This window comes from Ailuropoda melanoleuca, chromosome 8 (genome assembly GCF_002007445.2).
Source record: "Ailuropoda melanoleuca isolate Jingjing chromosome 8, ASM200744v2, whole genome shotgun sequence".
NCBI classification, from domain to species: Eukaryota; Metazoa; Chordata; class Mammalia; order Carnivora; family Ursidae; genus Ailuropoda; species Ailuropoda melanoleuca.
The window spans coordinates 687,751-714,766 of record NC_048225.1 but is presented as its reverse complement, the minus strand read 5'-3'; the positions used below and the strand labels follow the sequence as shown (position 1 = coordinate 714,766).

Below are 27,016 nucleotides of genomic sequence, written 5' to 3'. Positions count from 1 at the left end.
GTAAGGAAACTGATTGTAGGTAATCTTGCACCCAGAACAAGGGGTTTTACTTAGATAGGTTTTGTTTTGCTTTTTAAAAAACCTTACTAGATGCACTTTGTTAACGTACTAGTTACGCGCACAGCGGCTGAGGGAGGCAGGTTCCCATGCAGCCCGGACCTGCAGGTAACCGAGCGTTTGATGAGCTCAACGGGTACCTTGCAGATGGTCCACAGTAGAAACTGCTTTCCCCTGGGGGCCGGGCGGGGGGCACATAAGCATTAATAGCCTTTAAAACATGAATACTGGGGGTGGGGGGGAGTAAAACTTGCGCTGATCTTAACCCGCAGGAGTTTTGTGAAGATTTTTAGAGGCGGAAGGTAGAGTCTTAGGCTGCTCGGGAAGTCCGCTTGGGCCCCGGCAGCATTTTGAAACTGCTGGCTCCTGTCGACGGGTGTGTGGTTCCGTCCCCTGCCTTTCTCTTGCGTAGTTCAAAGGAAAGGGATGCGAGGTGAGCTGACCCCTCTCCGTGCCTCAGTCTCCCTGTCGGGAGCACCTACCTGACAGGGATGTTGTGCAAGTGACGTGAGAGTGTGCACGTCGGAGGCGCCATGTGAGCGAGTGTTGGCTCTGGTGGCGCAGGCGCCGCGGTCAGGAGCGGAGGGTGCGAGCTCTCGCCAGCGTGCAGGAACCCGCCTGGGCTCCGACACAGCACCTGGTGGTTCGGCCCCCACGCCTGCTGTCCCCTCGCTCTGTCCTCTCTGCACATGTCCGTGTGGATCCTGATATGTGCTGGGCTCGGTGCCACGTACGGTGGGAGCTGCGGGCATCACAGGGCCCAGACACTGCTCGTAGGGTGCCGAATCCCACTGAAAAGGCAGCTCTGATGACGATGAACATGCCATGTGCAGAGGCCGTGGGGGCGCGCGGAGCAGGAGAGCCGCGAAGGAAGCCGCCCCTGGACGCTTTGCTCACAGACGGGGTGAGGGAGGACACACACATCCTTGGAGACTGTGCTGGGGAGGGGGTGCATGTCCCCTGGTGAGATGGTGGGGAGGGGCCGTGACCACGGCGACCACGGGTGAACAGGTGCTTAGGCCGGGCCTGGGACTTGCACTGCCCCCCCCCTTTCCCGGACGCCGCACAGCAGCCACGTGAGAGGAGGAGGCAGAGCTGTGCCATCCCGGGAACCCTGCGTTCCTGTCCTGCCCCAGCTGCCCCCACATGCTCTGGGGACGACCACGTACCCTGCGAGACACAGGCTCCCTCCCAGAAGACAAACCGATGCAGACACGCCTGACTTCATCCCCACTGTGCACATTAGCAAACACGATTTCTCCCTCCTCCTCATTTGCCAGAGACCCGTGTGTCTGAGAGGCGAGCTTGCAAGCACGCCATGGGGGGTGTGATACCATGACCGAGTCGAACTCTGAGCACGGGAGTCTTCTGTGCCCCGGGTTTGTTTCCAAATCTGTAGTAAAAACCCCTGCATAGGCCCCAAGGCTTATTGTGGGGTAAAATGACACAGTATGGAGTAGTCAGTAAACCTTAACTGGCTTATATGCAGTGCATTCATCTCCCCAGTCCTGGGAGACGGTTCTGTCCTCAGGGGCTGCGAGCACCAGCCGTCTTTGTTCGGACGCTCGCGTGGCGCCTCAGCTTTGTTCTGCCGGCCTCCACTCTGGGTCTTGCGTTGGCATTGGGCCACCCTCTCCGGGCCCCGCCTTTCCCCATTTGCTGCTCGGAATCAGCAGTCAGCGAGAAAAGCACATAATAGAACTTGTTAGCAGTGTGTCTAAAATTACAGCAATTTTCTTCCCTAATAGGGGCTGAGAGGCTTTTTAAATCTCAATTGATTCTTTATTTTTATTTTGTCATCATGAGCTTTGAAAAAACTGTACAAGTTAATAATGGGTACGCGTAATATCTTGGGCAGCCTGGAAGCACATACAACTAAAGACGGATCTCGTCCCTCCCTTCCTTTCCCGGTAATTCCCCAGGAATATTGCCGGTGCGAAAAACCCGGAAGGGTGTATGCACGGTGTCCTGCACCTGCTTTCGGGACTCGAGTGCAGAATGCTATTTTGTGCAGTCCTGGTTGTTGGCTGCGGACAGAGCCTGGAACTCTGGGTCCTCTCCAGGTTCCTCTGGTTCGGGCACGGGGCAGGAGCTTGGCCCGGTGCTTCTCTGGCGCGGGACTGGAGGCAGCAATCAGGAGGGCGTGAGCGGGGCTCAGGGACTCCCTTCTCAGGTGACTCACTGCAGTGCCTCAGGCCAGCAGCTGGCAGGACTCCGTTCCTCTAGTCCTGGTGTTGCTTGAGCGTCTTCACGACCTGGGGGCATGCTTCCCCCAGACTGAGTGGTCCCAGCGATCCCTAAATCCTGGAGAGCCCGGCAGAAGCTCTCCTCCTTGACATCCAGCCTGAGCAGTTGCATAGCGTCACCTGTGCTGCCCTATGTGCGCTTGAAGGAGGTCTCTAAGTCAGGTGTCCACACAAGGGAAGCGCAGTCAGGCTTCACCGTGCGGGGAGGCCCATCGAAGGAGCTGGGGGCACGTGAACCCGTCGCCGTGTATGCAGCCCCGTGTCCTTCATAGCCACCTTTGTTAGGTTCCGTGGAATGGACGTCCCACGGCCTTCTCAGCCCCACCCCCATTGGCGCGTATCTTCTTGTAACTAGTCTGCAGTGAACACACACACACACGCGTGCGTGCAGCTTTACCAGCTTGCGCCGGGTGGCCAGACTCTCGGACGTGGGATGTTGGGTCCGTCGTGGGGTTGGTTGCATGGGAAGGCCCACGGGATAGACCTCAACACACAAGAGCTGGCACGTGTGCAAACACACTTTGCCCTTGAGCCTTGTTCTGGGCGGACTGGAGTTCGTCACACACAAGCAGCATCGTGAGACCGAACTGCAGCCGAAGTTAAACACGTGAGCGGTGGAGTGGACTCAACGTGAATGGAATCAGTCAACATAGCGTTGAGCAGCAGAAGTGAGAACACAATACTTCTGGCGTGAAGCCACTTGTATAAAACTTCAGCGCGTGGCAAACCGTATTACGTGGCTTAGAAATCGTGTGAAGGAATAACACGAGCCCAGGATAAACTCAGGATGGTGGTCTCTCCGCGGACTGCACCGTGGATGGCGCTCCTCAGCAGGTTTCTACGAATCAGGACTGTGAGAACACGGATGGTCATGTGGTTCTCTGTATCTTCTTGTGGGTCTTCAGTTTTAGTTAGCTTTTTTTCAATTTTTTTTTGCTTAAAAAGAGGCTTTCGTTAAGTTTTTAGAAATCTGCAATGCGCTTACTTTACCGTCCCTGTGGAGTCTTTGGTACAAACGTGTGTTTGCAGGTAGCGATTTTAGTGCGGTGATGGCGGTCGGCGGCGGGACAGCTGAAGGGAACGCAGGGGAGCCTCCCCAGCGGAAATGTCCACAGCCCCGTGGCGGTTTGCTCAGCTCCTCCTGCTGCCACATGGGGCAGACCTGAACCTTGGAGTCCGCCTTCCCCCCTGTGAACTGCAGGGAACAAACCCCCTTTTCAGTGCTCTTATACAGGCCCCGTGACATTTTCTAAAAACTAAAACCGTGCAAGCACCTGCGTACCGTGACCAGCACGCAGCAAACCTCAGCACCTTCTCCCTGCTCCCACCGCCAACTACCTCGTGGGTCCCGACGCCGTTTCTGCCACTTGAACAAATAAGTGTTTTTGGTAACTGCAAAGTGGACGTTTCTCTTTAGTCTCGCAAGAAAACATGTTTGTATTGAGTATTTCCTGATCCCTTTATCCAGGGAACTGAGATGACTTCCTGACGGCTTGCGGACTGCACGGCTGTCGTCTCTGCTTTTTCCCTTGCGCCGACCGGAGCAGATGGCTTTTGTGCTGCGTGTCTTTGTGGCAGCACTTTGAGCTCGTTCACGACTACACTCTCTCGTGGCAGCTGCAGGTCACACGAGCTCGTGCTCCGTGGTTAGAGCATAAATCTCCTGTAATTGAGCAAAAGCTCCACGGCACAGCCTTCTGGGGCTGCAAATAATCGCTCCAATGACGTTATTTCAGAGCCGCTTTCCAAACATGTTAGCCGAGCCGCAACAAGGAACCGATCCGTGGGGGCGTGAGCAGCTCTGCTTGGTGTTTCCATGGAGACACGCGTGGGGTGTGCTGGCTGTCGGTTTGTAGAGCACGGAACGTCGGGAGTGTTTGCTACGTGCCCCGCTGAGGTCTGCTGAAACTCGGAGGGATTCTGAGAGTGCTCTTTGTTCTGGGTAGAGTCTGTTCACCAGCATTTTCTTAGCGACTGCTGAAGGCCACCGCGAGGCCGCGACAGCCACTGGCCCCGACCAAAGCTTTTCAACTTGGCGACTCTACTCGCACAGCTGTCGGCCAAAGGCAGGGACAGAGAGCAGACGCTGAAGTCAGACTGGCTCCTCGGACTGCTTCGTGCTCACGTTTCTGAGCCCGCGTGCCTCGGTTTACATCTGTAAAACAGGATGAGCGGGCGTCTGCCTGCCAGGGGAATGAGGACAGTCGCTAGCGTTTGTGGAATATTGAGAACAGCGTCCGGCTCAGAATCAATACGGGCTGAGCGTTGATCCCACACGTACGAGCAGGGCAGACAGCTCTAGGGCTCCTTCCAGTCAGGTCCGTCCCCACACAGTAAAGGAAGACTGCAGAGCATCAGCAAATGGGGTTTTCTTTCCCTCTGGCCAAACCAGAAGCCGCAGAGCGAGCGAGCCTAGCGCAGCTCCTGAGGGTCCCGTCAGGGCAGAGGGCGGGCTGGACGGGGTCGGACACTGACTGTGGTCCCGCCCCAGTGCATGGCGACAGATAAGCTGTCTTAAGCCCAGTGACCCCGTGTGGTTGGTGCGTCCTGCTTTGGGAGCGGCTTGGTCACAGCAGTCCCGTGCCGTGTGCTGTCGGCACCGGCCACGGCTTCCCCAGAGCGCTTACCCACAGACATCAGGGAGATGACCATGGCCACGCAAGGCGTCCCCACGCCGGAGCCCCACCAGTACACTTGGCACGCAGCGTCCGGGGGGAGGGATACCGTGATGCCCTGAAGCCACGCGCTGCCGGTACTTGCCTGAGAACAAGCACGACGGCCAAGACCAGTGTTTTCTAACAAAATCACCGCAGTAATGCTTTACGATGCGAAACCACAAATTCCTCTGTGAGTCTTACTCGCTGTTAACACTTAACTGACCGACAACCTGTATGAGGAGCTAGACCCCTTCTCGCGTGAAGGGCCGGAGTAGCCACTGTGGGCGTCCGGGGCCGCGTGGTCTGCGCTACACTCAGCTGTGTCCCCGCGGGACGGCTGCCGCACACGGGTCGTGAACAGGTCAGGGGCCGCGTTCCAGGAACACTTCTCTTCTGAACAGGTGGTGGCCGACTGGCCTGCAAGCCAGAGTTTGTGTGTGGTCTCTGACCAGCGGGTAGCAGATCACGAGAGCGCTCACGGGGTGGCAGGGGCGCCAGGGCCCCACAAAGAATTAGCACCTCTGGGCCACTGCCCCAGCGCCTGACGTGGTGACATGGGCCCCACTGTGCCCCTGGGCCCCCGCCTGCCCCAGCTCAGCCTAAATGCCGCTCTTAGCACAACCGCCCTCCATCAAGGGGAGCAGGTCTGGCCCCCAGCCGCCTGTCCTGTCCCCCTTTCCCATCCATGGGTGTCCCACTCATGGTCTCGGCACCTCACTCCCGCTCCAAGCAGAACCCGTGAGAGCTGGGGACGCTGGGGTACCGTGTTCTCTGCCGCGTCTGGTACGCACCTGGCACGCGTTACCTTTCAGTAAAGGCTCAGCGAATCGGTGCGCGCCTCACGCTCCCCGCTGCACCCCTGCGCACATGTGTCCTCGTGCACGGCTCCCTCCCGCAGGACAGCCACCTCCTGTCCTTCCCAACCCAGACCTGCATGGAAGCTGCTCCTCTGCGCTCTTCCTCCGTTCACGCCGGCGCTGTTTCTGCTCTCGCTGCGGCTGCTCTCTGTGGCACACCCCGTCACGTGCGCTGTATGTGAATAACAATACACGCCTGAGTCCGTACCAGGCGGAGATGCCCTTAGACTGGGTTTTCTTCATGTCACTCGTGATAATTAGCATGTCTTATACACAGGCAACCAGTAAACACACGTTTGCTCTATAATCAGGCAAAATGTGTTGACTCAAGTGCTGAATTTAACTGAATTCAGCTTTAACGGGACAGCACTTTGCTCCCTCATTTGTAGGGCTCACCGTGAGAGGCTGATTTGTCGCCACTGGTCCAGCTCTCCACCCGATCGGTCTGGGAGGTGTACTAATGACCGTATCTCAGTGCCCGACACGTAGTATGGTGCTGATGTTCGTGGAATCACGTGGCGATTGAAGCTGTGTGGGAACGCACGAGTCATCAAAGTGTTAAAGTATGATCTATATTTTTAAGGACGATGGACAGGAAAGCTGAAAAGCCGTAGCTTTGAATGCACAAACTTATAACTAAACGCGTGTCTGGAAGCACCATCTTGAGCTGCTCTTCGCAGCAGAGCCGCGACAAAGCGGGGTGTCCCGCAGGCCCGTTCTCCTGCTGCGGGGGGGCCGGCGCCTCACGGGAAGCCTCTGCAGGTACACTTCAGCTCGCCCGTTTCCTCCCGAGGAAACATCTGTGGGATTCCCGCAGGGGTGTGTGTTCCTGGCTGGTCTGACCTCAGAAGTGTGCGTGGACCGAGGTTCCTTTCTGGTGTGTGCGTGCAGGTGGTGAATTCCTCCCCAAGCATGGCCTGAGTGTAGCCCACAAGTTGTGGTATGTCGTAGGCTCACTGTCAAAAGGTTTTAAAATTGATATTGTGATTTTTACAATTTAATCTATGGGTAATTGAGAAGTATATTCTAATGTTTTAGGAACTGGGCAGTTATCTTTTCAATGTTGATTTTGGCTTAAATTCACAATGGCCAAAATTCATATTCTTTCAATCCTTGAAACCCGCTGGCTCTTGTTTTGTGAGGACGTTCAGACTCCTGTTTGCTAAATGTGCCATATGCTCTTGGAAAGTACTGAGTTTTAGATAGAAATGTATATTGTTGATGAAGTCAACTTTGTTAATATTATAAAATCTTCTTTTTTTAATCTGCTCATTCTTTTCCCTCAAGTTGCCAAAATTCCAGCTCCATAGATTGTTTCTCCCTATTGGGTCTTTCATTTTTCTTTGTTTCTCCTGTTATATATAAAATGGAGCTTCCTGCTGGCCTGAGCCTTTTATGAAATGTCCTTTCTTAAAACAGTTCCAGTTACAACTTTGACCCTCAAGACTATTGTGTGTGGTTAGAGTTCATCAGCACGTTTAGAAGTATGGCTGGTAAACATGCTGCAGGTGTACACGTGCAGATTTGATCTCTGCCCCGTGAAATGGTCACAGTGACTCGTCACCACTTGCCAGCATTCGTAGGTAAAAATCCTCATCACAAAAAACATTGAGATTGACTCTTCCACCACCTTTCAGAGACACAGTACAGTCACCATGCTGTGCGTCATACCCCCCTTGACCTGCTTACTTTGTAACTGGAAGTTTGTGCCTTCTGACCCCCTTCATTCATTCTGCTCCCCGGCCCCACCCCTGCCCCTTGCAGCCACCAGTGTATCATGTCTGTGAGCTTAATTTTTTTAATTTCACATGTAAGTGATATCATACAGTATTTGTCTTTCTCTGACTTCTCTCACTTAGCCTAATTCCCTCGAGATCCGTCCACATTGTCACAGACGGCAAGGTTCTTTCTGACGGCTGAGTAACACTCCACCGTACGTTCACCACCTCTTTATCCGTGTGTCCGTCAGCGGACACCTGGGTCCGTAACCGACTACTGTCAGTAATGCTGCCGTGAACGTGGCAGTGCGGACGCGCTCTCAAGTTAGTGTTTTTGTTACCTTAGGATACAAATAACTGGGAATGGAACTTCTAGATCATATCGTAGCTCTACTTTTCACTTTCTGAGGAGCCTCCACACTGTTCTCCAGAGTGGCTGCACCAGCTTGCCCTCCCGCCAGCAGTGCACGAGGTCCCCCTTTCTCCACAGCCTCGCCAACACCTGTTATTTCCTGGGTTGCTGATTTTAGCCATTCTGACAGGTGTGAGATGATAGCCACTGTGGTTTTGATTGGCATTTCCCTGATGATTGGGGACGTGGAGCATTTTTTCATGTGTCTGTTGGCCCTCTGTATGTCTATGGAAAAATGTCTCTTCACATCCTCCACCTGTTGTTTTTAATTGGACAGTTTTTCTTTTGCCGTTGAGTTGAATGACTTCTTTATGTATTTTGCGTATTAACCCCTTATGAGATGATTTGCAAATATCTTCTTCCATTCAGCAGGCTGCCTTTTCATTTGTTGACGGCTTCTTCTGCTGTGCAGAGGCTTTTTAGTTTGATGTAGTACCATTTGCTTATTTTGGGGTGTTTTTTGTTGCCCTGGCTTTTGGGGTCAAATCAAAAAAATAGCTGTGACTAACATCAGGGAGCTTACTGCCTATGTTTTGTGGTAGGAGTTTTATGATTTAAGTCTTAACATTTAAGTCCTTAGTCCATCTGAGGTTAACTTTTATATACGGTGTAGGATCGTGGTTTACACTATTTTCCCCATAGTATACTCTTGAATCCTTGAGCATAAATTAACTGACAGTATGTCCATGGGTTTACTTCTGGGTGGTCGATTCTGTTGATCTGTGTGTCTGTTTCTATGCCAGTGCCATACCGTCTGGATTGGTGCAGATTGTAATATAGCTTGAAATTAGGAAGCATGATGTCTCCACCTTTGTTCTTTTGTCCGGATTACTTTGGCTATTTAGAGTGTTTTGTGGTCCATACAAATTTCAGGATTTCCCATTTTTGTGAGACATGCCATTGGAATTTTGATTGTGATTGCACTGAATTACAGAAAGCTTTGGCTAGAATGGATTTTTAGCAATATTAATTTTTCCAGTCCCTGAACACAAATAATTTTCCGTTTGTGTCATCTTCAATTTCTTTCATCAGTGTTTTATAGTTTTCAGTATGTAGGTCATTCACCTTCGTGGTTTATTCCTAGGTATTTTCTTCTTTTTGATGCAGTTTTAACACAGTTGTTTTCTTAACTTTGCTTCCTGCAGGTTCCTTATGACTGTTTAGAAATACAACACATTTTTGTATACTGATGTCTGTATCCTGCAACTTAACTGAATTCATGTATTAGTTCTAACAGTTATTTTGGTGGTGTCTTCAGGGTTTTCTGTATATAATACCGTGTCATTTGCACATAGTGACAGTTCTACTTTTTCCTTTCCAATTTGCCTTTTATTTTTCTTGCCTAATTGCTCTGGCTAGGGCTTCTAATATATGTTGAACAAAAGCGACAAGAGGGGGTGTCCTTGTCTTGTTCCTGAGCTTCTAGGAAAAGTTTTCAGTTTTTCAACACTGAATATGATGTTTGCTCTGGGTTTGCCATATAAAGCCTTTATTATGTTGGGGTACATTCCCTCTATAACTACTTTATTGAGTTTTTATTGTAAACATGTTGAATTTTATCATGTGCGTTTTCTGCATTTGTTGAGATGATAAGATTTCTAACCTTCGTTTTGTTCATGTGATGGATAACACTGAATTGCACAGACGTGAACAGACCAGACCTATTACTACTAAGGAGATTGGATCAGTAAACAAAAACCTCCCAACAAACCAAAGTCCAGGACCAGACGGCCTCACTGGTGAGTTCTGCTCAACCATCTCTGCATCCCTGGAATAAATAACACTTGATCATGATGTAGGATCCTTTTAATAGATTGATGAACATGGTTTGGGAATTTTTGCATCTCTATTCATCAAGGATATCGGGCATTACATTTCTTTGCTTGTGACATCCTGATCTGGTTTTGTTTATCAGGGTAACGCTGGCCTGGTAAAAATGTGTTTAGAAGTGTTCCCTTCTATTTCTGAAAGAGTTTGAGAAATTGAGCAGAACTCACCAGTGAGGCCGTCTGGTCCTGGACTTTGGTTTGTTGGGAGGTTTTGTTTACTGATCCAATCTCCTTAATAGTAATAGGTCTGGTGTGTTCAAATTCTTTTTCCTCATGAATCAATCTTAGAAAGTTCTGTTTTTAGGAATTTATCCATTTCTTGCAGGTTGTCCAATTTGTTGGCATATAATTATTCCTAGTGGTCTCTTGTGGTCCTTTGTAATTCTGTAGTATCCATTGTAACATCTCTTTGATTTCTGATTTGTCCTTTTTCTCTTGGGGATTCTAGCTAAAGGTTTGTCAATTTTGATCATCCCTTCAAAGAACCAGTTCTTTGTTTCAGTGATCTTTTTAGTCTTTCATTTTTATTTATACTGTGATCTTTGTTTCCTTTCTTCTACCAACTTTGGGCTTTGTTCTTTCTCTAGTTGCTCGAGGTATAAAATTAGTTTGAGATCTTTCTTGTCTCTTGTGGTAGACTTTTATCTCTATAAAGTTTTCTCGTAGAGCTGCTTTTGCTGCAACCCATAAGTTTTGGTATGTTTTACTCCATTTGTCTCAAGGTATATTTTGATTTACTTTTTGCTTTCTTTGAACCATTGGTTGTTAAGTAGTGTGTTGTTCAAACTTCATGTATTTGTGAATTTCTAGTTTTCTTCTCTTAATTTCTAGTTTCATACCATTGTTGTTGGAAAATATGCTCAGTATTATTTTTTCTAATTTATTAAGACTAGTTTTGTGGTCTAAAATCATATCTATTCTGGAGAATGTCCCATGTGCACTTGGGAAGAATGTGTATTCTCTTGCTTTAGGATGGAATGTTCTATGTATGTCTGTGAAGTCCATTTGGTCTAAAGTATTGTTTAAGGCCAATATTGTTTTTTACTTTTCTAATGATTTTACTTTTCTAACTTTTTTTTTTTTTTTGAGATTATTTTAGAGAGAGGGGCGCCTGGGTGGCGCAGTCATTACGTGTCGGCCTTCGGCTCAGGGCGTGATCCTGGTGTTCTGGGATCGAGCCCCACATCAGGCTCCTCCACTATGAGCCTGCTTCTTCCTCTCCCACTCCCCATGCTTGTGTTTCCTCTCTCGCTGGCTGTCTCTATCTCTGTCAAATAAATAAAATAAAATCTTAAAAAAAAAAAAAAAGATTATTTTAGAGAGAAAGCAGAGCAGGGCAGACAGAGAGGGAGGGGAGGGAGACTCTCAAGCAGACTTCCCCATTGAATGCAGAGCCCGATGTGGGGCTCAGTCCCATAACCCCAAGATCATCCACCTGAGCCGAAACCAAGAGTCTGATGCACAACCAACTGAACCCCCAGGCGTCCATCCAGCGACCTAACTTAATGAAAATAGGGTTTTAAAGTCCCCCGCTATTATTGTTTCTATTTCTCCCTTTTGATCTATTAAGATTTGCTTTATACATTATGGTCTTTATGTTGGATGCATAAATATATACAAATGTTTTATGCTCTTGTGGGATTGACCTCTTTATTTAATGCCCTTTTTGTCTTATTTCACTGTGTGTTTTAAAGTCTACTTTGGGGGTGCCTGGCTGGCTCAGTTGGTAGAGAATGTGACTCGTAATCTCAGGGCCATAAGTTCAAGCCCCACATTGGATATAGAGCCTACTTTAAAAAAAAAAAAAAGTACATCAAACCCCTTTGACAGAAGTGTAGCTGTCCCAGCCTCCTCCTGTTCTCCATTTGCATGGAGTAACCCTTTGTCCCTTCACTTTCAGTCTGTGTCTTTGGGTCTGGAGTCTCTTGTAGGCAGCATACAGCTGGGTCCTTCTATTTCAGCCACTCAGCCACGCTTTCTTTTGTAGAATGTAGTCCACTTGCATTTAAAGTAATTGTTGATAGGTATGGTTTTTTTTTTTTTTTTTTTGGCTGCTATGTTCCTCTGTTCCTTCTGCGGTTTGAGGGGTGTCTTCAGTGGTGTGCTTGGAGTTCTTTCTCATTGTGCGTCTCCTGTAGGTCACTGCTCTGTGACCAACTTTGGGCTTTGTTCATTTCACATTACATGCGACTGGGAGAGGATTTAACAACTTACATTTAGGACAGTCTGTCTCAAGCTGATGACCACTTACGTTTGAGTGCATTCTGAAGCTCTACGTTTCTCGGCTCCCTCCCCCCAGTGTTTTATGACTTCGTCACGTTACATCTTTCATACTTTATATCCTTTAACTAATTACTGTGGTCCTACTTTTATTGCTTTTGTCTTTTAACCTTCGTATGGCTTATAAGTCAGGAGTCCACCACCTTTACATTAGATTCGTCTGAATCGTACCTTACTCTTCCGTAGGTTTCCGTTACTCATCAGCACCTTTAACGTTTCTTGTGAGGCCGGTCCGGTGGTGATAAACTACTTGGGCTTTTGCTTTTCTGGAAAACTCTTCATTTCCAAAGGACAACTTTGCCAGACCAAGTATCCCTGGTTTGGATAAAATGATTGCAGCTCCCTGCTTTTACCCGACTCTGTCCAGTAGCTCTGAAGAGTTTCTGCTGGCAGAGGGGGGAACAGGCTGGTGCACGCACGTGTATGTGTGCACTTGTGTATGTGTGCGTACACGTGTGTGCGTGCACTTTGTGCGTACGTGTATGTGCACTTGTGTGCACGTACACGTATGTGTGCATGCACTTTGTGCGCACGTGTATGTGTGCGTGCACTTGTGTGCGTACGTGTATGTGTGCGTACACTTGTGTGTGTGCGCATGCGGTGTATCCAAAAGCAGCACTGCGTTCATTGTTTTACTCTGCCAAGATCACTGTGTTGTGAAGATGTGATACAAACCCTGGTTCTGTGCTGTTTCACTACACTCACATTCATGCACTAGTTCAAAAAAAAGGGAAGATTTCCGTTCTAGAGTCTGTTGTGTCCATATGGAGCATTCGGATTAGTTCAAGTTCTTATTTGTATCCTCTACTTGGAATAACTAATTTATTGCTCTGTGTAGTACAAAATGATTCTTTTGGCCTTTTTAAAAAATTAAATAATACTTTGTGGGTGAGACCACACAGTAGGGACCCAGAGTTGAGAAAATGTACTAGGAATCGAATAGTAAAAGCTGATAGGCAAATAAGCAGCACTATTAAAATAAGCCTGTACAGTTAAACTGAGAAAAAAAAAATTCAAACTCTTTTAAGAAAAAATCCAAAATAACGGGAAGATGGGATGTTGGTGGAGGAAGCAATCTGTGTGGGCGCGGGTCGGCGCTGCTGGGACGGAGGCGGCAGCCCGGGCGCCCTCCGCTGGTGCTCAGATGGCCAGAGTGACACAGGTGGCAGAAGGGAGCAGTAAGCCTGCAGGGATGCTCAGAGACGCGACACCAATGCAGGAATCTGTCCGTTCACGTTAAAGGGGCAAAGAGAGAAGAGCCTTTTCAGTCCCTCAACAACGTAGACTAAATTACAGTGACTAAGGCGCCCGGGGCCGGAAAGGCGGTGAGGTGGTGACGTTACGAAGAAGGTACCGTGTCAAGCAGGCTTTGGTCGCGGCACACCTGATACACACACACGCAGCTAAGAGGAAGCCTTTTTCCAAATGGGAAGCGAGGGATTTTCTTTTTAGGCGTTTCGGGGAGTAGTGACAGGATCGGTACCTGACTTTTCATGACGACCTCCACGTGAGGTATGACCCGAGGAGCTGGCCCAGGTGCTGGCCGTTATGAAGCCTTCAGAGACAGGCTGAGGGAGATGATTTCCAAGAAGCCACGCTGGGTGCCAGCAGGTGATGTCCCAGCGCACGCAGGAAGTCACCTTGACCTTCCCAGAGACGCACTCTGCTCCTGTCCCGCGTGGGGGTTAACACACAGCTCGTGCTCGTTGGTCCTGATGCTCCTGGGAAGGAGGTGACACAGAAACCGCTCCTTGACAAACCCTTCCTTCCTCTTTCCACCCGTCCGTCCGTCCGTCCACAATACTTGTGGCAAGACGGCAGTACGAGGTTCCGACAGAGATGGTTCGGACACAGTCCTCGTCCTGAAGGAACACAGTCCTCTGGGTTATTTCCTACCTTCCACTAGTTCCTAACTTGGTGGAAACGCAGCCTGGGATCCCGCAGGGTCGTTCACCATCTGAGATACTGGGTTGCTGTAAAGCGCTGGTATTGGCGGGCTCAGCGTCTTCTTGCTTTTGTGTCTGACCACGGAGCCCACTGCGACCGGGTCGATGACCTGAGCCTTGGCCCCAGTGCTAACGTTTCTCGATCCTCCTGCAGAGAATGTCACCGCTGTGACCTCCAACCACACGAGCCAGCCCGCCAGCACCGTGAGGCAGTCGACAACTCCAGTGTCTTCTGTCTCCAAGACAGAGACTGTCACGGCCTTGACATCCACAACAGCTACAACCACAGCACCCGGAGGCTCTGCAAACAGGACTAACACCAGCTCAGTTTCACAGAACACGACCCAGATGACGCCAGCCACAGCCACCACCACAGCCCACAACAGTTCGGCCACATCTGTTTCTTCATCTGTAACGAGTAGGTATCAAAGCTACCCTGTTTCTGTGCTGAACGTAGGGGTCACGTGCCATCATCGTGCCGTTCTGCAAAAGCAGAAATGCGGACGGGGTGTCCTGTTGCATACATCAGCCACAGGATGACAGCAGGGCCGTGTCCTAGCAGGGAACTGTACCTTCCGTGGTTTGAAAAAGTGTCCTGCCTAGACCAGCTCCCTCGTTACTGGGGCAGAACTAGGCAGCATCAGCCCCTGGGTTTCTAAACCCCAATCGCGGTTAACCGTGGTTCATTTCTGCCACTGAGCTCATCATGTGGTCTCCGGCAAGCACTGCTGTCAGCCAGCACTGACCTTGTCACGTATGCAGAGGTCAGCTGCACGTACAAGCTCGTGGCTACATTTATCAGCACAGGCAGCATTCTGGTTTCCACTCCAGTCTTACTACAGTTTATGTTCCAAAATCAACTATAATGTCTCCAGGGCTTTCAATGTGATAAAGCCAAAATAGTTTAAGTCCCCCAATTTATTCCAAAGGAGAAATTTCAGTTAGAACCATTTGGACAGGATCCAGCCGCAGGACCACTGCCGGCATGCCCGGACCTGTGGTTAAGGCGTGAACACTTACGAGGACCAATAAGGAAACACATTTCCCCACATCGGGGGCTGTGGTTGAGGGTCGGGGTCCAGCAGCACAAAGACCCTTAGATGCTGGGGTGGCAGGTGCGGGGGGAGAGGTGCTGGATCGGCTGCAGGGACCCAGAGCCCAGCCGTCACCCAGCACAAAGCAGGCTTTCTCAGGTAGAAAGTCGGAGTGGCGGCTCATTATAGGAAGGTTGTGTAAAAGCAACTGAAGCCTCGTTTTCGTTTTCTTCTAGTCACACCCACTATTAACTCTAAGGGAAATCCAGGACCAAAATTTGATACTGGCAGCTTTCTTGGCGGTATTGTGTTAACACTGGGCGTTCTGTCGCTTCTTTACATCGGATGCAGAACATATTATTCGAGAAGAGGCGTTCGGTATAGAACCATGTGAGTTTGACCACAACTTATCTCTGTATTTCCTTAAATACCACGACAAGATGCTAGAACAGGACCCCAGGTTTAGGAATCGCATTCCATTAATCCTCTGTGCCCACAGCAAATCGTTCATTATCTGCAAACACAAATGCATGTACGTGCCTATGAAAATGTTGTACTTACTCACGTTGTCCCTTTTCATTCGGGCCTGTAAGCATAAGAAACACCTGTTCGGGCCCCGGGAGGGTGCCGGCGAGAACATCTGAAGTTAGGGTGCACGCTACGGTCTTGGGGTTCATTCGGCCGTTCTCCTTAGTGCATGTCAAAGCCAGTGGTTGCTTCGAAGTTACTTTATGCTGGTCCCATGAAAGAAACCGAGGCCTCGTGTATCTAGTAGTGAGCGCTCACGCAGGGGGCCTGGTGCTCAGCGTGGCGCTACCGGGGACGCGGCAGGGGTCCGTCCCACGCTGCCTTAGCTCCTGGTCCTGAACGAAACAGGGTAATGACCTGAGAGTCTGTCATAGCGCACATGACACGGGGCACGTGTTCAAGGAGTCGTGGGTGCTGGGGGGGTGGAAGTCTCGGAGCAGAGGTCGGCTGGAACCCACAGCCGTAAAGAAATGACAGTGCTGATCCTAGAACGTGAAGTTATTTAAAAATGAGAACCAGACCATTTTGACGCAAATGCAAAACAAAGTAATTTTAACTTCTGATCCATTACAGTGACGAACACGATGCCATCATTTAAGGAAATCCGAGGACCGACGGAAAGAAGATTGATAATTGCCCTCTCGATTAATTTTAATCATTCTTGAAAAGAGTACACAGGCCATGCATATAACGTACAACACGCTATATAAACATGTAAAGATTCCTCACTGTTACTAAAGGTAAAAAGGGTTTGATTTGGGTTTTTTAAATGAGTATTTGGAGCCAATCATGTTAAGTAGTAAGAGAAGTCTGCCCTTTCTGTGGCACTGGTCCCACTGGGCAGTAACTGGACGACAACCTCACTGAAGGGCACAGTGCCACCGAGTCCACAAGTACGGACCGCAGGGTTTTCACACAAATGCCACACGGCAGAAACTCGAGGAACAAGCCAGCTTTTGCAGCTTAGTACTTGGTCTAGAAGCAACATGCACTGCCCCCCGGCCCACTCAGAACTAGACCCAGCTGTGGGGCTCGGCGCTGCTGGAGCCTGTGTTCCTACGACAACTGCTTCCAACCACTTAAGTACTGTTGCCTCCGGGTGATTTCAGTAAATTGCGATGTTGAGTTAGGTTTTTTGCTACTGTGAGAATAGTGTCACTACTGGAAAGGGCTTTATTTCATATGCAAGCTAATCTTATGTGTAGTGAATATTTGTAAGAGCTGCAGAACTCCACGTAGCAAGGACCACGTAACGCAGTGTAAGCCTCCCTAACAAGCTGCAGGGCTCAGTCGGGGGAGGGGGGGCACCACCAACCACAGCTCTGTTCTTCAGCCCATTCCGCCTGCAGGACGACAGTGCTGCATTTTTGTGCACGGTTGATTTTACTCAGATTTGGGGAAATTGCATTTTTATACTGAAAAAAACCTTTGTATTGGGATTAAGTTTTTGGTCCTCTCCAGGCCTCGTCTCCCGTGGAGGGGCACTCGGCTGTATTATGGTAACACAGAAAGCACAGTGTTGGAGGGACACTGGTGTCCCCCAATGTCGGTCTGAGGGTTCGGTCTTATAGTTTATATTACAGCAGCCAAAACTCAGGGTCAAGTTTGGCAAAAAAAAAAAAAAAAAAAAAAAAATTTAGTCCTACTACGTGACCACCCAAGATAGAAATACCATCTTACTAAAAGTACAGCCTGTTTCTGCTAATCCAAAAATAAGCTAAGAGATGTCCTTGTGACCCTGCGTCTATATTGAATAAGATTTAAATGTAACTTGTGATCAGCTTTTGGTTTTCAGAGAATGCCAAGAATTTTTATAAAAGCATCATTTCTATTCACTGTGCACTGGGCTGAGGCAAGGATCAGGTGACAGGGCAGGTGTGCAAGGCGCACAGTGTGGCAGGAAGCCTGGTCTGCCCCAGTGTGCAGGGAGAGGTGGGCTAGTTAGTAACATACCACGCACCTGCCTGGTCTCCAGCTGCTTTCATTTCTTTGCAAAATAGACGTAAGCTACAAGTAGATGCTTCTGTCTCGTTCAACGGGGGCCTTTTAAATTCTGCCTCTTTCTGCAGCACTTGGGTCACTAGATAACTTGGCCAGCTGCCTGTGCTTTGGGTCTAAAAACTGTCTTCTCCGTCTGGAAGCTGTTACTGTTATTCTTTTCTGCCCCCGCACACAAAGGGGGAAGTGGGGGTGCGAACCATGGCTTCCCTGGGGCGCACATGTCCTAATTCTGCTTGCATTGAGAATGTATTTACTTGAAGATCTATTAGAATCCAATCTAGGACTTTAGATAATCCAAAACCTGAGTATTTCCCATACAGAGAAATGAGAGTTAGCAATATATTAGTGAGAATTTTGTATTTTTCAGGAGAAAAACTTAAATTCCTTTTCTTTTTATTATAATGACCAGCTTTTGGTATTTTCACTGTTACTGAGATCTATTTTTAGAATAAAATTTTGTTCTCCATCTAAGAGTTTTGTGTGTGTGGTTTTGCTTCATTTCCTCAAACTCCAGAGAAATGAAAAGCCCCAAGTAAAGAGGCATATTTTAAGGGTAAAGTGACACTAAAGTCTCACCTGCAAACCTGGTAGAAGCAGAAATTCGTCAGGACCACCCCAGACCCCCTGAATCCATGTTTCAACAGTCCTACCCGGAGAGTTTCCAGAACAGCAACGTTGGACAAGTGCTGCTCAGTTCATGCCACTTCTTTGTTCTGTTGGGTAGAAAACAGGTATAGTCGTGTTAAATATACATGAGCTATACAGACCTGCACAGCAAGATGTGGACGGTGTCCCCCAAGCCCCCAGTGTGGCCCCAACCCCTGGGGACCTGATAGACATGGGGGGGCAGGGTGCTGTGTCCACAGGGGACCCGCTGCAGCTCTGCCTCGTCCCGGTCCTCAAAAGAACCCCAGCAGCCCTGAAGCCCGGTCTGCCCCTGCCCAGGCAAGGGGCTGAGCCCCTGGCCGGCCGCCACAGCTGAGAAGAGCTCTAGCCAAGCAGCAGAAACCCTCAGGGGACCAGTGAGGGGTAAGGAGACCCAATCCCTCACCAAAATTCTCCTAAAGAAAAGCTCAGGACCAGGTGGTCTCACTGGTAGTTTACCAAAGAATTTATGCTAATCCTTCCCAAAACAGGAGGGAACACGCCCAAATTCTTTTCGTGGGGCGTGGACTCCTGAGCTCACGAGTCACAGGCCCCACCTGAGCCAGCCTGGGCCCTGCCCGCCCCGAAACGCATTTTAAAAAGCCAGCATCACCCTAATACCAAAGCCAGAGAAGGACAAACCAGAAAACGTGAAGGCAAATCCCTCCTGAGTATAAACGCAGACGGAACCCAGCCCACTGGCAGGCTCGCTCACCACGTCCACCCGGGATTCATCCCTGGGACGCATGTAAACCCGTGCAGCACACAGCACTGACAGACTGTGCGGTCTGGGTGCTTGCAGACACAGAAGCACTGACAACAGTCAACATCTCATGACAAAACCATAGATGCCGAAGGGATGTCCTTCCACGTAGAGAAGTCCACGCAGGACAGGCCTCCAGCGGTCCTCAGGGTCAGGAGGGAGGCGGGGTACCCACTACTCCACACAGCACCCAAGTCCTAGCCACAACAGTCCTCATTTGCACACAACATGTCTTCATAAAGTCCTAAAGACTCCACCAAAACCTACTGGAGCTAATGGATATACTCCGTAAAGCTGCGGGATACAAAACCCACATTCCAAGAACAGCGGCATTTCTCTATACTGACTTTGACAAAGTATCTGAAAAATAAAGACCATCCCATTTACAACAGCACCAAAAACAAAATACTTAGGATTAAATTTAATCAAAGAACTGAAAGAGCTCTACCCTGAAAACCAGATATTGGCGAAAGACACTGAAAATATAAATAAAAGAAAAAGCATCCCGGGGCGCCTGGGTGGCACAGCGGTTAAGCGTTTGCCTTCGGCTCAGGGCGTGATCCCTGCGTTATGGGATCGAGCCCCACATCAGGCTCCTCCGCTATGAGCCTGCTTCTTCCTCTCCCACTCCCCCTGCTTGTGTTCTCTCTCTCGCTGGCTGTCTCTATCTCTGTCGAATAAATAAATAAAATCTTTAAAAAAAAGAAAAAAAAAGAAAAAGCATCCCGTGTTCATGGAATGGTACAGTTTATACTAATGAAGCCCATAATTTGTAGTCCTCTGAAATCTGATGCCCATCCTACCTTTCCAACCTTGTTTCCCATTATTCACCTTCGTTGTCCAAAAATGCCTGATGCATTTGTCTTTCTTTGTATTTCTCCCTCTGCCTGGAAAATATTACCCAATACCTCTGTTGTCCAACTTAGCATACTCTAATCCTATTTAATCCTCAACAGCCAACTGTAGACACATAGGTCAATGCAATAGAATAGGGAGCCCAGAACAGACCCTCAGCTCTATGGTCAACTAATCTCTGACAAAGCAGGAAGAATATCGAAAGGAAAAAAGACAGTCTCTTCAATAAATGGTGCTGGGAAAACTGGACAGCCACACGTAGAAGAATGAAACTGGACCATTACCTCACCCCACACACCAAGATAAACTCTAAATGGATGAAAGACCGCAGTGTGAGACAGGAATCCATCAAAATCCTTGAGGACACAGGCAGCAACTTCTTGCTAGACACGTCTCTAAAGGGAAACAAAGACCAAAGTGAACTATTGGAACTTTATCAAGACAAAAAGCTTTTCTTTTTAATAATTTTTTATTATGTTAGTCACCATACATCCCTAGTTTCTGATGTAAAGTTCCATGATTCATTACTTGCGTTTAACACCCTGTGCACCATGCAATACATGCCCTCCTTACTACCCATCACCAGTCTACCCATTCCCCCACCCCCCTCCCCTCTGAAGCCCTCAGTTTGTTTCCCAGAGTCCAGTCTCTGGTGGTTCATTCCCCCTTCTGTTTACCCCCCCTTCATTCTTCCCTTCCTTCTACCGATCTCCCTGCTATTCCTTATGCTCCACAAATGAGTGAAACCATATAATTGTCTTTCTCTGCTTGACTTATTTCACTTAGCATTATCTCCTCCAGTGCCGTCCATGTAGCTGCAAATGTTGAGAACTCGTTCTTTCTGATAGCTGAGTAATATTCCATTGTATATATGGTCCACAACTTATTTAATCCAGTCATCTGTTGAAGGGCATCTGGGCTCCTTCCATGATTTAGCTATTGTGGACGTTGCTGCTATGAACACTGGGGTGCATATGGCCCTTATCTTCACTACGTCTGTATCTTTGGGGTAAATACCCAGTAGTGCAATGGCTGGATCATAGGGTAGCTCAATTTTTAACATTTTAAGGGACCTCCACACTGTTTTCCAGAGTGGCTGTACCAACCTGCATTCCCATCAACAGTGTAGGAGGGATCCCCTTTCTCCACATCCTCTCCAACATTTGTAGTTTCCTGCCTTGTCAATTTTTGCCATTCTAACTGGCATAAGGTGGTATCTCAAGGTGGTTTTGATTTGAATTTCCCTGATGGCTAATGATTTTGAACATTTTTTCATGTGTCTGTTAGCCATTTGTATGTCTTCATTGGAAAAGTAAGACAAAAAGCTTTTGCACAGGAAAGGAAACAGTTGACAAAACTAACAGACAACCTACAGAATGGGAGAAGATATTTGCAAATGATATTACAGATAAAGGGCTGGTATCTGACATCTATAAAGATCTTACAAAACTCAGCACCCAAAAAAATGAATAATCCAATTTAAAAATGGGTAGAGGACCAGAATGGACATTTCTCCAAAGAAGGCACACAGATGCCAACAGACACATGAAAAAATGCTCCACATTGCTCATCATCAGGGAAATACCACCTCCCACCTGTCAGAATGGCTGAAGTTAACAACTCAGGAAACAACAGATGTTGGAGAGGATGAGGGGAAAGGGGAACCGTCTTACCCTGTTGGTGGGAACGCAAGCTGGTGCAGCCACTGTGGAAAACAGTATGGAGGGTTCTCAAAATGTTAAAAATAGAGCTACCCTACGACCCAGCAATTGCACTAGGTTTTTACCCAAAGGACACAAAAATACTGATTCTGAGGGATACATGCTCCCTGATGCTTATAGCAGCATCACCAACAACAGCTACATTATGGAGAGAGGCCAAATGTCCATCAACAGACAAGTAGATAAAGCTGTGGTGTGGAAATACAGTGGAATATCAGCCACAAAAAAGAATGAAATCTTGTCGCTGGCCAACGACATGGATGGAGCTGGGGAGTACGATTCTAAGCAAAGTCAGTCAGAGAAGACAGATACCATACGATTGCACTCATATGTGGAATTTAGGAAACAAAACAAATGAGCAAAGGGAAAAAAAGAAAAGAAACCAAGAGACAAACCAAGAAACAGACTGAACTACAGAGAACACCCTGACGGTGACCAGAGGGGAGGCGGCAGGGGGGGACGGGGCAGTGCCCCTGTCGTGATGAGCACGGGTGATGTACGGACGTGCTGTGAATCACTACACTGCACACCTGAGACTAATACTACTGTATGTTAACTGACGAGTTACAAACAAAGTAACTGATCACTACTTTCACTAACATTATCTGAAAAAATCCCCAGAGCACTTAACCTGAACTCCTCTTACGTGTGGATAACAATGCACCTCGCGGACAGAGCCCCGGTCTCCCGTATCCACGCCACTGCAGCGACGTGCTTCAAATTACAAGAGCCCTCCCCGTTCTCACGACGCTTGTTCTCTGGCACCGCCGTTCCGCTCGGCTCCAAACCCATCACTAATCTCCATACCTGCCCTCGTGCTTTTTCGATGTCAGTGTCTGTAAAATGTACCCCAATGACTCCAAATTATGCTAGAGTATGAATTACTCCAGCAATCACAATCGCCTCAAAATGGAAAAGCTTCCTCAAGAGATAGTGAATTCTGGTGGGAACACAACTGTGCCCGTCATCATGGGAAGTGCTGTACAGATTATTTACCCCATGAGGACAGAAAAATCTTTAATTTCCTTGTAGCTTTGAAACTGCTATCATGATTTCTGTCTTTATAGAAAACTCATTGGGTATTTGCCTGCTGACTTGGAAATACAGACCTTCGAGGCCTGCTGTCCAGTGACGAAGTAGCTGGAACATTCGTGTGCACACGCACGATGCACGGTAAACGCACGGGGATTCCCACCGGGGAGAGTCCAAGTCCTGGTGGGGAGTCACGGAGGATTTCAACATTTTACTTTATATACTCATCCTGAGGGAGTCTTTCCCAGGTGTCTAGTCAAATTCTACCTGGCCTTTAAAACACAACAGCGACAACAACACTGCGAGGAATGCAAGTTATGACTCCGTTTACGCTACTTGGGGACGGGACCACCGCCCCTGCCGTGAGCAGAGCCCACTGAGAGAACAGTTCCCATGTGGCACCCACGTGTGATCCCACTTAACCTTCTGACCCACAGGAAGGGCAGAAACTGACCCTCAGAGAAAAGCCGAGGAGCAGAGGGATAAAGGACTTGCCGAAAGCATTATTACTCAGGAAATCCGGCTCTTCTCACCTTACATGCGTAAGCAGCACCTCGTGTGGCTTCTAAACTGTGGCCAGAACTGTGGAGGGTTACCATCTCCAAGGACTCACAGCCTGAGACGTGTCTGGACACCATTCTCACCAGAAAGACCACAGGGTCTAGCACATACTGTCACAGTTTTCCCATTTCTGCTAAGCTAATCACACGTACCACGACACACCAACTAGACAGCAGAGTCCACTGTGGGTCTGGGGGGGCCCCATAAATAACACCTGTTTTACCCAAGTTCAGGACCAGTAAGGGATGAAAGCAGTCATCACACGGCGATGAAAATGTCACCTTCATTACTGATACAGACTCTGGGACACAACAGGTGAATCTTCCAACACCAAATCCCAGAGGAAGCCTTTACCACCAGGGACTGAGAGCACTGAAAACCCAGGAAGCCAGCATCGCAGGGGAGCAGAGCAGACTGCAGGCACCCTGCCTCCCACAGAGCCCGAAGGGGAAGGACACAGCTCAACAACCCAAGTCTTCCTCCAAAAGCATGGAGACCGCGGCGGACAGCCCGACCAAGAGAACTTCAGTGATGGAAGAAACACCAAGAATGCACGTCCTCCCCAGTCCAATTCCTCCTGGGTTCATGTGTAAAGAGTAGGACTGACCGGGACCATTCACGGGATCCATGAACTCCGAGGGTCTGAGACACTCTGGGGCTCTGACAACTCACCGTGGGATTGCCACTCTCACTGACGTGCGAATGCAGCAGCGCCATCACCGCCAACAGCCAGTGGGGTCCGCGTCTGGGGCTCCCGTGTGCCAGCGGCCACAGCCGCCCCTGCCCGTGCTCCGTAACAGACACTGCCCCCTGCACAGAAGACAAAGACATGGTCAAACTTGCATCAAACCCGACCTGGAGCGTTTGTCGCTTTAATATTATGGGACGAAATGGGAAGCACATCTAAGTATTTCCACTCCAGACCGAACGACTGCGGAGCAGCACCTGTGTGACCCGACAGCAGGCTGAACGGCGCAGCGTGTGCGCTGAGAAGGGCAAAGAAGTCCTGGCGGACGGAACCGGCCGTCGTGTTCTCAGAGCGTGTCGCTGATGATAAAAACTGCATTTTTAAGCTAACATGAAAACCTTATAGGACTTGTATCCTGTGAGCTGGAGGGCTTCCCGAACCTTAGACTCGCCCTGATGATCCTGATGGGGAGACTCACCAAGGGGACCCTTTGATAACAGGCCATGAGGTGCGTCAGCACGGAGAAAGCCGCACAATTCAGCGAGTATTTTCCAAAGGACTAAAGGCATCACGGTTCGTGACTACACGCGGGTTAAAGATCCATGCAGAGTGCAAGATTCACCGAGGAAACTTAATGTACTTCACCCTTAACACGGCTGTGATCGCCGCTGGTCTGCTTAGAATGTGGAGTTTTTTCAGTGATTATATAAATGTACCGTATCAATACAGTATTGTAAATGTATTTTCCTGATGGTTTTTTAACACTTAATTTGCTCTAGTATGCTTTAAGAATACAGCACACGATACACATGACATAAAAAATATGTATTAATCAACTGTCATGAGTAAAGCTCCAGTTGACAGTAGACTATTAGTACTTAAGTTTGGGGCAGTCAGTAATTATACACAGATTTTCGCCTGTGTTGGGGGATTTGTGTCCCTAACCCTCATGTTGTACAAAGCGTCAACTGTGTAAGAGAAAACAAAAAGATCACTGAACAGTTAAAGGATCAGTGCTGCTGGGGGGTGGAAGGAATGAACAGGAGGACAGAGTTTTAGGGCAGTGCAACTCTCCTGCATGTTACAGTCTCACAACCCTGAGGCCATGACCTGAGCCGAAATCAAGAGCTGGACACTTAACTGAGCCACCCAGGTGCCCCAGGAACTCTGTACTTTCTGCTCAATTTTGCGATGAACCTAAAATAGATCTTAAAAAAATGTATAAATTAATAAATTCTAAAAATTTTAACTTAAATTTCTTAAGTCCATTGACACGATTTTAGACTCCATACTTCAAATACCTTTCAAAAGTTTCGGTGTAACATCAAAAACAATATCCACAATTATCTGAAAAATTCTCCTTCCTTTTCTAAATACATATTCTGAGAAGCCGATTTTTCTTCATATACTGAAACCCAAGCCAACATATTACAACGGATTACATGCAGAAGCAGGTACAAGAATCCAGCCGTCTGTTAAGCCAAACATCAGATCTTTGCTAAAATCTAACAAATTAATGCCATTCTTCTAAATTTTTTACATAATTATTTTTCTTGTGAAGTGCTATATTAACATGTACTGTGCATTTTTTAAAAGGAATATTTGTTTTTAAAAGAATTATTAAGTGTTTTTAAAATCTGCTGTAATTTCTAACTTGGTAAGTATCAGTAGATACACCCATGTGCATACAAGCTCTTTGGGGTCCTCAGGCGTATTTAGGGCTGTACAGGGATTCTGAGACCAAGATGTTTAAGAGCTGCTACCATCCATCAGTAGGTTTATTTCACATAACAGAACACTTCTAGAAAACAACGTCAATCTGTCTTCAAAGCTGACGGCCAGACGTCCTTTGACTTACGGGACGGCGGTCAGCAAGTAAAGGGCCTGGGCGGCAGGCCCAGGTGTGGACAGGAGAGCGCTCTGCTCAGCTCCGGTACTTGGCTCTCGAGAGAGAGAGTGGGGGGAACTCCCAGGGCAGAAGCAAGAGGTCTGACAAATGACTACACAATTCCCCCGTTTATATTAAGAAGATAAAGAAATAGAGCCATAAATTATTTTCAAAGATAAGTTAAAAAACCCAAATGTGTAGTTGAATGAGAGATGAAGATTTTAAGAAGGTCAATATTTTGGACTCCCTTCCATGTGGACCACACACAGCTGACCCATCGCTGACTCCCCTTCGTGCAGCCGCAAGTCTCTGTGTAACTTCGCACCGCCCCCCAAAAACTCTACTAATAACCTCCTACTGACCAGAAGCCTTACCAGCGACAGTTAACAAGGGATCTTATGTATTATACACGGTATAACAACACCTTTTTCTTCATATTTTTTTGGAATTTCTAGACTATACAGTTTGAGAGTTTTTTCAAATTGTTGCAAGTCTCAAAAAAAAAACCGCCCAGTATATTTGCTTGAACAACGTGCTTACAGTGGCCCTACACAGTTCACACCTGTGCTGTTCGAGGTCCAACCACACGATTCACAGACCGCACCTACCTCTCCAGCAATCCAGCTCAGGTCCCTGAGCCTAAGGCCGCACATCCCAACACACGGCTGACACGCACCCCAGGGTTCTAAGGTTAAACAATACAATAAATAACACCGAATGGAGCATCTGACACCCACCTACGGGTTCAACACCACGAATACGTGTTACGACGGATTCTCGTTGCCAGGAGCCTCGGAGAGACTAAAGCCCCTCTCTCTGCTCCAGGCAGAGAGGATTCAGCACGGGGGTAAAATATTGTGTCACCGTTTACTTGTACTTCATGCAGTACTTTCACTGAATGCAAAAAACACAGACGTTCTTACACATTATGAGGACCGACTAGCTGAACAAAGCCACATCAGGTAAACTTTCAAATAAACGAACTTCAAATAATATGATGGATGACAGCCCATGCCATTTTTAAAAATATGAATACGGCTTACTAGAACAGTTGGTCCAAAAAGCACAAGCCAGAGTCAGGTCGACCTGTGTTCCAATTTTACTCTGTACCTGCGGAAAGGCTGCGGGCTACCGCACTCGAAGCTGCCGGCCCCTGGCACTGCCCGTGAGGGCCACCTAACTAAACACCAGACCGACTCAAGCAACGGAAAGTTCTTTTCTCACCGTTTCTGGTGGCCGCACGTCCAGAGATCCAGATGCTGGAAGACACGGTTTCTTCGGAGGCTTCTCACTGCAGC

The 27,016-nt window shown here is 48.3% G+C and overlaps 1 protein-coding gene and 1 long non-coding RNA gene across 5 annotated transcripts in view; one reads left to right on the top strand and one right to left on the bottom strand.

Annotated features, from left to right (window-relative positions):
- TMEM123 (transmembrane protein 123) overlaps window positions 1-18,036 on the top strand; it is a 49,589-nt gene extending 31,553 nt beyond the window's left edge. Inside the window, exons 3-5 of one of the 2 annotated variants that reach the window (XM_034665644.1) lie at window positions 14,157-14,420; window positions 15,273-15,426; window positions 16,138-18,036. In XM_034665644.1, the coding sequence (XP_034521535.1) occupies window positions 14,157-14,420; window positions 15,273-15,426; window positions 16,138-16,162 (443 nt within the window). In that variant the 3' untranslated portion in view covers window positions 16,163-18,036. The remainder of the gene's footprint in view (window positions 1-14,156; window positions 14,421-15,272; window positions 15,427-16,137) is intronic. The other variant, XM_034665645.1, reaches the window with a different exon arrangement.
- Window positions 1-26,957, bottom strand: part of LOC109490067 — a 31,729-nt gene extending 4,772 nt beyond the window's left edge. The window contains exons 1-5 of one of the 3 annotated variants that reach the window (XR_002143261.2): window positions 23,815-24,974; window positions 18,142-18,278; window positions 13,540-16,049; window positions 6,214-6,345; window positions 5,891-5,989 (exon numbers count right to left, since the gene is read on the bottom strand). This is a non-coding gene — a long non-coding RNA (uncharacterized LOC109490067). Of the gene's footprint in view, window positions 1-509; window positions 6,346-13,539; window positions 16,050-18,141; window positions 18,279-20,112; window positions 20,128-23,814; window positions 24,975-26,942 lie in introns of those variants that run through there. The other 2 variants (XR_004626981.1, XR_004626982.1) reach the window with 2 other exon arrangements.
- Between the last annotated feature and the right edge of the window lie 59 nt (window positions 26,958-27,016).